The following is an 11,419-nucleotide window of genomic DNA, read 5'->3' on the forward strand; positions in this document are numbered from 1 at the left end:
ACATCCCAACCGAAAAAAAGCTTCTTTTGAGTGAAGATTATTGGGTCACACGCAGAGTGACGCTGAGGGTCTACTGGATCACTTTTAGGGGACTATGTGGTGTCAGGGATTGAACCTGGGTTGGCTGCATGCAAGACAAATGTTTTAATCTCTGAAACTATCTTCTTTAGCACTTTACATAATATTTTATACCTACTCAGGATTATGATTTTACTCTAAAAATTACTTTCACTTTATTGTTTGTTCGTATTTTGGCTGGACTAAATCTCTGTAAACCTAGTTCTGTACCAGCTTAAATATTTATAGTTTTTCATTTTTCACACCTGACTCTAGATTCTGACTCTCTTCCAGTTGTATAATTTATCAGGCAGGCAATGATTGAACACAGTTTATTCTCAAAAATCTCAAATCATTAAGTCTTCTGTGCTCTGAAAATAGAGCTATGTTTATAGGGGAGGGAATTCACTGTTCAGGCCATTTTATGTTCATGTTTGCATTTACTTTACATTGTGATTTTTATATACATCAATGGGGTTGCCTGGAATTATTATGTGCTTGCCTGTAATTTAGTTTCTCTTAGTTTCTGCTACCAGGTATAAAGAAGTAGTCAGAAATATGACTGCCCCAACCTTGCTACAACTTCAGGTTCTCCTCTTTATTCTTGGTGAAAACCAGAACTACCACTGAACATATATCCAGGTATGAATATTGTCTCTTACTCAAAATTTGACAAACTCCTTTCAATAGTTGTCTGCCTTGCTTAGTTGATCTTTTATTCAGCCAAGTAATAGAGGTAAGATAAGGATAACCCTAAATTAGAACACTAAAGACACCCCCCTTCCACTTTTATACAAAGTTGGTCTCTAGTTTTATGACTGATTTATCACACACAGGCTCTGATGAATTTCCAGAGGGTTAAAATAACTGTTTGGTCAATTTTGCAGTTTTATATAGTTTATATAGTTGCTTAGGAGAAGAGAATTTGTTGATTTTCTAATTAAATCAAAGTCTAAAGTGACACTCCTCAATGTAACTTTAGATAAATATTAAGAAGAAAAAAGTAAAAGATCATTTATATATGTTTAAACATCTCTAAATACCAAATTAGCAATTCAAATTTAATACATATTAAATGAATATGCTATGGTTAAGAATTTTATACCCTAAAAAGTGGACTTTTTAACAGTAGTAAATTTATCTAAAATTTGTTGCATTAATACATTAATATATTAAATAGAAAAATCAGAATATTGTTTCAAAGTTTTCACAGAAGGTATTTTAGAAAACTAATAACAGAAACGTCCTATCTTGTTAAAGATAAAAAAGAACAATATATGCTAAACATTATATTTAATGGAGAAGTGTAACACATACATATAGAGAGAGGCTAATTTGATGTTTATTATTGTTGTTATCAATTAACTATTAAACAATATTCTTCCTAATGACATGTAAGGAAAAATAAATAAAAATGATATGATTGAAAAAGTGAGTTATAAGGTTTCTGTATATGCAGATGATATCAACTACCAAGAAAAACAGAATTGATAATCTATCAGAATTTACAGATATCAAAAAGTTGTTTAATATAAGATAAACTAAAAATATCAGTGGACTTTTTCTAAAAAATGATAGAAATACAACAAACAAAAAGAATATTACTACAGCAACATTAAAACCATGAATTTTCTAGATGTCAGGAATAATTGTAAAAATTATCTAGAAATATATTAATTACAAGGTATTTTATACCTTTGAGTTGATCACGTTGCTATTATAGATAGTAAATTCTACTCAAATTGAGATCCTGTAGTCAAATTGATCCTGTCATAAATTCAGCAAACTTTATTTATACTAAGATGGAAAAAATACATCTAAGCATAAGTAAGCCAAGTTTGAAATAAAAAAGCTAGAGATAAGACTGCTTAATTAGTTCTTTTACTTTTTTTTTGGCTTTTTGGGTCACCCCTGGCGATGCACAGATGTTGTTCCTGGCTCTGCACTCAGGAAAATTACTCCTGGCGGAGCTAAGGGGACCACATAGGATGCTGGGAATTGAACCTGGGTCAGTCACGTGCAAGGCAAACGCCCTACCCAATGTGCTATTGCTCCAGTCTCTCCTTTATTTGTTCTTAAAGTAATCTGAGCAGAAGATAATCTGAGCAGAATTGGGAATTCAAAATCACATGCACATACATAGGAACTTATTTATTATAAAGTTGATAACTTAAATCAATGAGAAACACTGAATAAGTCAATTAATCTATTAAAAACAAAATTTTAATGAATTAAAGATGTAGAGATGAGAAATTACAGAGGTTGTAGAGGGTGACAAACAGAAATGTCAAAAAGAATTCAAATTTGAAATATATCTTGGAGACAATATCAAATGTTGATGGACATCTAGTCCCTCATCTATGAAAGAATGTGAGAAATACTTGTGAAGAAGAAATTGATGATGCAAGAGAGAAAGAAAGGCTATCGGAGGTATGAATATTTTTGAATGGATTAAGACGGTTATCCTGAGAATTAGAATCAGGAATAACTTGATGGGAGAAATCTAAACAGAGAAAGGAGACAGTTGTGCTTTTATGCTGCAGAGTAAATTAACAGCAAAAGCATAGTAGTTGAATAAATTAAATGTAAACACAAAGAAGTAAAAATATATAGTTGAAAGACACAACGTCAAAAATTAACTGCCTTAATTTATAAATAAGTAGTTCTTTGTGGGCACAATATGGAACTGTGAGAATTTTATTTCAAGGTAAAATTATAATTTAGGCATACAACATTCTATTTCTGTTTTAAAAGTGAGACTGGTAGAGGCCAGCCAAAGAACATGATGAACAAGATTTACTACGGAGGCTGAGGTTCTCAGGCATTCCTGAGTAGCACTGACAAGGAAGATACTAGGTTGATTAGACCTGTGATGTTAAAGAAATTTGGGTGTGCCTGTCCTGGTTGATTATTTTAATTATGTGTCACAGACAGGAGAGGAGGAAGAGAAAGAAGATACTGAATCAAAAGCTATATAGGAGACCTTCTGTGATGAATAGCTAGAGTATCTGGCGATAGCTCCAGCTTTGTCAATGATTTACTGCGAAGTATTATAGACCAGAAACTACTCCCAATCTAATATAGTTTTATTTTGTGTATAAATTTTTTAAAGTCCTTATTAAATGAAATGCTGTATTGTGGTTTGCATCTGCGCAATTTCTTCATTTTATATCATTGACTTTTTTTTTAAATCACAAAATTCTTTTTCCAAGCAATTATTTGCCTGAATATCAATAGGTAAAAAGAGAAAATTTAGCTGAAATAGGGAAACTCTTTAGGTGCTGGAAGAGATTTGCATTAGGAAGCAAAGGGGAAAAAAAGAAAATAAAAAAATGAGTCAAGTGCCTACTAACACTGTAGCTGACTCTTTAAACTTAGTTTCACTTCATAGATGAAATTTGTTCAAGTGATACAGACAAAAGTAAGAACTGAGAATTAAACTTCCACAGTCTGTGAAGTTTCTTGTTGGATTAAGATAGGACAAGAGGGATGAGAAATGATCGTGGCAGGCAGATGTCATACTGGCTTTTCCGTTTCTGAGTCTGTCAGTGCCTAATGTGTTTAAGTGTTTTCAAGAGTTGGGTCACGGGGTTGGGCCTATGTACAAACTGTACCAGCCTACCCCTGGACTAAGCCATGTCCCCTCCCTTCTAAGTAGCTGGCTCCACAATAAGGATGACCTAGTAATTAGGAAATAAAGCACATAGTTCTAAATACAATCAAACAAATCTTGACAGCAAATATGACAAGTTTACTCAAAATAGTCTCACCTTGGCTGGGGTAGTATCTCTTGCTGAAAGTCTGGCCTTTTCCTCAGATTTTGCCTCTTTTTCTCTGAGAGAGAGAGAAAAAGAAATGATATATATTAAACTTTCTTGGCAAGTTCTCAGGCAAATAGATTAAAAAAGTTAACTTAGTTTTGATATTTTTCCTCAGCCCAGTCTGAGGTATGTTCAGAAATGAGCACAGATACCTCAAGTTTCTCCTTAATAGGGCTGGAGCAATAGCACAGTTGGTAGGGCATTTGCCTTGGACTGGCCAACCCGGGTTTAATTACCAGCATCCCATTTGGTCCCCTGAGCACCGCCAGGGGTAGTTCCTGAGTGCAGAGCCAGGAGTAATCCCTGTGTGACCCAAAAAGCCAAAAAAAAAGTTTCTCTTTAATGCCAAATATTTTAAATATGATTCTGTTGATGACAAGCAGCTCTGCATTTAATTATATAACAGACCTTTCCTTAACATACTTTTAACACCTAGGCAGTCAAAAACTCTAAAAGCCAACTGTGTTATTGGAATGTGCTCTTTGAAACTCTATTATTTACAGTGAGCCAAAGTCTTCCTCCTTGTTTTCCTTCCAAGAACCCTCACGAGAAAATTGACAATTTAAGGTTACTTTGACTGCTCTTCTCAATTCCCTTATTTCCAAATGAAGAAACCAAGTTTATTATAACACGATTTATCTGGGAGGAAAAGAAGTAATAATTGAACAAATAACTTCAAAGTACAAATTGTTGCATGCCTTAAGGCATTCTGTGTTTAAAATTATTTTTCAGTAAATTCATTAAATTCACAGTAGTAGTATCCTACAACATTCTGTTTAAAAAGAATAAAACAACTTTATTCCAAATAATATATACTATTATACTTTGCTTCTTTATATTTTGTTTTCAAAAGGATAGGAAAATAATCATTCATTTTACCCTGAGCCTCCCCCATCCTCAGTTCATTCTAGTTTGATTAATCTTCTCAGTCTCTTCTCTAGAAGTAGTGCCTATGATAAGCACTTTATTATCCTAATATTTTTCACCATGTGAAATTAAATTCCTTGACACACACTAACCTGATATTTAAAAGCTCATTATAACACAATTATCTTAAAAGGGTAAGCTTAGAGTTGGAGTGGCACCAGTGTTGAGTTTGGATGGTGGTCAGAAAGTGAGAATAATATCCCTGTTCAAAACAAAATTAGGAGTCTTAGATATAATGGATTTGCAATGGATAATTCAAGCTTCTTTAGGTGCTAGAGGAGAGAGATCAGGTTTGTAAGCACTGCAGATATGTAGGTAAATTTTTTGACACTAATTCTGAAAGCAAAGAGTTGGAAACAACATTCAACCCTTGCTTAAGATTTATTATTGTTCCAAGATTTAGTAATAAAAGCATATCTATTCAACACTGTCTCCTTACTATCCCCTCTGAACAGTTGTTTTTCTATACTAAGAAGCATTTCCATATTTGGGGCCTTGTATTCATCAGAGTTACACTTCTACTCTGATATTTTAATAGAGAAAAAACACTTTTCCCTCTTCTCTGGCCAAAGTATTAAAAAGAAAGCATCTAGTAAGGAAAAAGAAAACACTGGCAGTTCATAGAGTCTAAGGTAGAACCAGTTACATCCTTCTGTTGGATTGCTGCCACTGGGAGTTTGGCATCATGCCCAAGGAGTTTTTCTCAGCACCCTGGGGACAAAGAGTTGGGTCTTAACAGGCCCAGGAAATCTGACTTTCCTAACTTGTTTTTATTTTTTCCATCTTATAGACAAAAAAACTCAAAGTGGAACTAAACCTCAAAAGATGATGTTCTATTCATTGTGGATCTACCACTGAAGCAGGCTAGAGGGGTGGTGGGAAAAAAGTAGACAATGGTGGAGGGAAGATGACAGTGATGGTAAGATTGGTGTTGGAATATTGAATGCCTGTAACAAATCATCGCAAACAACTCTGTAAACCATGATGTTTAAATAAAGTGTGTGTGGAGAGAGAGGAGAAGAGAGATGATATCCTATAAAAGACCAAAAGTGCCACCTAAGCTCTAATTACTACACTCTCTGGGATGTCTTGGAATATCATTTGAGTGATAAGAATCTTTTCAGGTAGGTGGCACTTATTCAACTTTATCAGAGTAAACTGCTAAGCATTATTATTTTAACTGCTTTTAATTGGAAAAATATATCTGACTGAAAATAAAAATATCTTTAAATATGTCTGACGAGAAAAAAAATTCCCAGAATGGCTGCTAATTCATACTCAGGAAAGAAAGAGAACTTTTACTTACAGTATCACTTTGCATGAGACACATCTATTGATGAAGTTTAGTCCACCAGGACTATCATAAGAGGGCTGCTCTTGAGAACACAACAGTTTTCCATTTTTCATCAATGCCCGAAATTCATTGCAAGTTTCCTACAAAAAGAAGAAAATGTATTTACTGGAGCGATAGCACAGCAGTAGTGCATTTGCCTTGCATGCAGCCAGCCCTACCGACCCGGGTTCAATTCCTCCACCCCTCTTGGAAAGCCTGGAAAGCTACTGAGAGTATCTTGCCCGCACGGCAAAGCCAGGCAAGCTACCCGTGATGTATTCGATATGCCAAACACAGTAACAACAAGTCTCACAGTGGAGACGTTACTGGGCCAGCTCGAGCAAATAGATGAACAATGGGAGGACAGTGCTACAGTGCTACTGAAACTTTATCAAAGGTATTTTCGTGTTAATAAGATAGTGGCCCTTTGTGAACAAATGTGCTGTGGAAACACTTATTTTCAAAAAGTGTGAAAGTGTTCCTTTCAAAGATATACAATATTGTAATGCAATATTGTCTCAAAAAAAGAAGGTTTAAAAAAATGAAAAATCACTTCTCTGATGGGGCTGGAGAGATTATGCAAATGTTAAGGCACTTACCTTACACAAGATAGGCCCTGATTTTATAACTGACTCCACATGTGTCCTCCAAGCACCACCAGGAGTTATACTAAAGTAAAATAATTTCTTTTTTTCCAATAATATCTATGACCACTAATCCTTTGTTCATACAGAAGACATTCACTCAATTGTACAGATAAACAACACTGAACTCTCATATATTTCAACCTCATATTATAAAGATTCATTAGACAGTAAAAATAAAAATATCTTGAACAACTCGGTCAAAAGACCTGATTTACTATATCAAAGTTCACTTTCTTTTTTTTTCTTTTTGGGTCACACCCAGTGATGCTTAGGGGTTACTCCAGGCTCTGCACTCAGAAATCACTCCCGGCGGTGCTTGGGGGACCGTGTGGGAAGCCAGGGATCGAATCCAGGTCGGCCACATGCAAGGCAGACACACTAACTGCTGTACTATCACTCCAGCCCCTGAAAGTTCACATTTACAAGCAGCCAGGTCCTGTGAGCACTACTTGGGAAGCACAATACCAAAAACAAAAAAACAAAAGACATGGTACGCTATTCTTGATTTTGTTTTTGTGTGTTTGTTTTTGTAAATTCCTATGGTAGTACTGTGTCAAGTCTAAAGAGAGAAGAAACCGTGTTCAATAATAAAATAGAAATTTTGAAAAGGCTTTCCTTTCATTTGTTCATTTGATACATCTAACTGAATGCCTGCTATATGTCATTCACTTTTTTTCTAGGATCCTAAAATAAACCACATGTTTTCAGTACTTGATTTCAAATATTATATTCCCAAATAGCCACTGGGTCTCCAAAGCAGATGTAAGGCTTCTTGTTTTGATTTTACAAAAGAAAAAAAATCTTGTATCAAAGATTCTTGCAACTGAAAAATTTTAAATTACTATACTTTGCTAGGTGCTGTTGGATAAGAAAGCAGATCACTCCCTAAATGGTGCTTACCATAGAATGGATAATAATGAGTCTAATCTAGGTTACTGTACATGGGAAATAGTTGGTAACACTTTCATAATGATTAATGATGAAGAATAACAAACAATATTAGAGACCAGTCCTGGGAAATTGTGTTATGGATGGCCTACTGAAATATCTCTAAGATTACTATCACCTCAGTGATCTTATCTGAGTAGCACGGTAATAATTTCTGGCAACAGAATGGCAACTAAGCTTCTTGAGATATGTTTGATCTATAATTCTGTATGTAATGTCTTATATAAATACTGTAATAACTGCTTAGTTTGCTGGATATACTCATTGTGGAAAGTCTAAGAAAGATTTTGTGACAGCATCCTAAAATATTACGGAGTCACTATAACAGAAATATACCCCTTGTGTGGTATATCATAAAGTATTTAAAACAAAAATTTATAATACTGTAGCACTGTAGCACTGTCCTCCTGTTGTTCATCGATTTGCTACAGCAGGCACCAGTAACATCTCCATTGTGAGATTTGTTGTTACTGTTTTAGGCATATCAAATGTGCCATGGGGAGCTTTTATAATACTAGAATAAACTTTTAAATAATTTTAAGTGACCGATTAAAAATGAAAAACTGTAAAAGGCCACAAAAAAATCAAAAGTAATCTTTCAGCTTTCTCTTGGGGGAAAAAGGGAAAATAATTCTAATTAGATAATTCTAATTTTAGAGTGTCAAGCAAGTGCATATACAGTTTAAAAAGGCATTTCCCAGAATACAGAAGATGACTTTCAGCAACTCTTTATTTAGCAACTTCACCGCCAGTCTTTGGCTTGTATTTTATTTGTGCTTTTATTTTTTCCACGTCCCTCAGAAAATAAGGGAACCCTCCAGGGCCAAGTCTTTGCTGGTTTTTTTTTCACTGACTGTGTTCTAGCTGTTTGTCTTCTATTGTTGCTCCTCATACTTCATAACAAAATCTGTCACCCTTCTCTTGAGAGCACTAACAAGGTTGCTTTGAGCTTCATAATAATCCTTTCAAGAGGACAGATTTTAGGGTAGGGTAAAGCTGTCTGCAGATTATGACAGGGCTTTTCCAGGTTGTTCTGGTTTATGTTTACAAGACATACTTTGTTACTAAAAAGGACTCAATATATTTGAGAAAATACAAAACCCCAAATTTCTATCTTCCATTCCATTAATTTCCCTCAACATTATTTTTAAATGTCTTATACATTTCATTAAATGATTTTAATTGCCTACTCTCTTCCACTAAGATTTCATTTTTATGAGAATTACATTATTACTTGTTTTCTTTAGCTTATTACAGCACTTCAAAAAGGTTCTATAACATCATGAAAGCTCAATGCATATTTATTGGATGGAATAGATATACTGTGCACAGAACATAGATGACCTCTTTTTTACATAACAATATTGAGAAATTTACTTAAGCTTACTACATGTCATAACTTTTTCAGATGTTTCATTAAACAACAATAATTCTTTGTGGAATTGTAAAAGCACTCCTTTAGCACACAAACTATTTCTTGAAGACATTCAAAATACTTTGCGTGTGTATTTGTGATTCATTTACTGATTCATGTTTCAATCCTTTTAACAAAAGCTATTAGAACATTTTCAGCACAATATCTTTGTATTATTAACATGAAGGTGTTGGCCACAAATCATATTTCTTTAGGGATCTTGGATGGGGATGAACAGAAGCAGCAGGACTAACCTGATTTCCATCCTCACTGGCAGCATCTGGGACTAAAATACAGAAACCAAAATTAAGGGAAAGCAAAATATTTAAGAAATAAAAAATAATTCACTAAATACAGTGAATTCTTACTTTCTTTAATGACACTATGTTGTAAAACCACAAATTGCTTTTGAACACAATAAAAATTATTATGACAAATAAAATGAGGGTTATCATCAGAAGATTATAAAAAAATGGTCTAATCATAAAAGGTCCAATTGCTTCCAAAAATCACGTGCATGTGCTTTCTAACTCCATCAAAATAGCTAATGTCTAAAATATTCTTTCAGAACAAAGTATGGCAGAAAAACCTCTTAAATTGTAATCTAGAATACATACAAAATATACATATTATTTTAAATTATAATATAGTATAAAGTTGATATAATATATATGTATAAAGCTCTGAAATCTGATCATTTGCATCCTAATTACAGTAATAAAAATTAAATATCAAATAATTAAGATTAAAGTCATAGACTTTTATTAACAAATTCCTCTTTTTTTAAACTTACACACACTTATTTTAGAAAAGTGAACATTATTTGTGTCTAATGAGCTTCTGACTCTCCATCTCTGATAATTCCTTTTTAAAAATGCAGTTGTTCAGAATAAGATAAAACTAGCAATTTATCTCCTTCAAATTCATATAAAAAATCTACAATCTACTTCCTATTCACATTAAAGTCCCTTACATTGGGAGAAATACTTTCTCCATTTGATGACTGAAAGCACAAAAGTAAAATATACTATAAGGCACTACTACTTTAAGATAAAAGTATGTCATTACATTTTATTTTTGAATATTTTATTTATAAATATATTATCTAGACACATATATAGCACTATATATACCATAAATACATATGTAGCATAAAACTGTTTATATGTAATACCTAATTGTTATAAGTAAAAATTTATGTTTTATCACATGTACAAAATATTCAACATCTCAGTATAATTTATATTTGGGTGAGTATGAGATGAAAAAGAATCTTTAAGCTTTCAGGACTAATACAGGATTAATTAAAGAATTTCTGAGATGAAAGTTTAATAAATGAATTTCTCAGATAAAATTCAGATTGTCACTATAAATTAAATTGTTGTGGTGCTCAGAATGTTGCATCTGCAGGTGTCAAACTATAATGATATACAACTGAAGCCAATATATTTTGTATATTTATGTATAGCTGTAAAATGTTAATTAAATAAAAATGCTTTTAAAAATTCAAATGTTCTCAAGCTACATGTTACATCTGAAAATTACAACACAGTCACAAAATCTGATATGAAATTCTTTAAAACTTTGTAACTGTCAAGATCTTTTGTGAATATACACACACTCGCATATATTTAGGGAGGAAGAAAGAATATACAAATACCTGCCCAAGGTTTTGTCATATGTGGCAAAAGTCTTAAATTGCATGTAAATTGCTCACCTTGTGTGAGGCAAAGAGCCAGGGTCAGAAGAATTGGAACTGTGTTTATCTTCATGTTGAAGATGATGTAAGTCGGTTATAAGTCTGCTCCGTGCATTGCTCACCTGCTGGTACTCTAAGACTGAACTCAGAGATGCAGCTCACTTCTTATATCTCCTCACCCACACACTGTCCTATGACCAACACAGAACCAGTTGATCAGGTCTGCTTCTATCATTGTTCCTGTTGAAGCTGAACGAAGTTGAACAAAGTCTGTTCCTGAGATACTTTGTGTGTGTGTGTGTGTCTGTGTGTCTGTGTGAGTGTGTGTGTGTGTGTGTGTGTGTTATCACATCTCTCACATAAAGTGATAGATTGAATTCAAGGATTCTAAGCAGCCTTTGATTTTCATAGTTCTATCTTAGAAGTGAATTCCTCAGCAACATCTGATTTTTTGCCTCATAGATAGACATGTGTAACTGGACTCCATTCATAAGTGAAAGGTAAGATGGGGGGAAAGGAGAGATTGATAATTCTACCATTTGGGTAAAGATCAAAAGATATTCATGATATTCA

The 11,419-nt window shown here is 33.6% G+C and overlaps 1 protein-coding gene across 1 annotated transcript in view; it reads right to left on the minus strand.

The window, feature by feature from the left end:
• SPINK5 (serine peptidase inhibitor Kazal type 5) overlaps nt 1-10,919 on the minus strand; it is an 86,859-nt gene extending 75,940 nt beyond the window's left edge. Inside the window, exons 1-4 of the mRNA XM_056124737.1 lie at nt 10,865-10,919; nt 9,402-9,433; nt 5,452-5,516; nt 3,828-3,891 (exon numbers count right to left, since the gene is read on the minus strand). Of these exons, the coding sequence (XP_055980712.1) occupies nt 3,828-3,891; nt 5,452-5,516; nt 9,402-9,433; nt 10,865-10,919 (216 nt within the window). The remainder of the gene's footprint in view (nt 1-3,827; nt 3,892-5,451; nt 5,517-9,401; nt 9,434-10,864) is intronic.
• Between the last annotated feature and the right edge of the window lie 500 nt (nt 10,920-11,419).

This window comes from Sorex fumeus, unplaced genomic scaffold, assembly GCF_029834395.1.
Source record: "Sorex fumeus unplaced genomic scaffold, SorFum_2.1 ptg000051l, whole genome shotgun sequence".
Taxonomy (NCBI): domain Eukaryota; kingdom Metazoa; phylum Chordata; class Mammalia; order Eulipotyphla; family Soricidae; genus Sorex; species Sorex fumeus.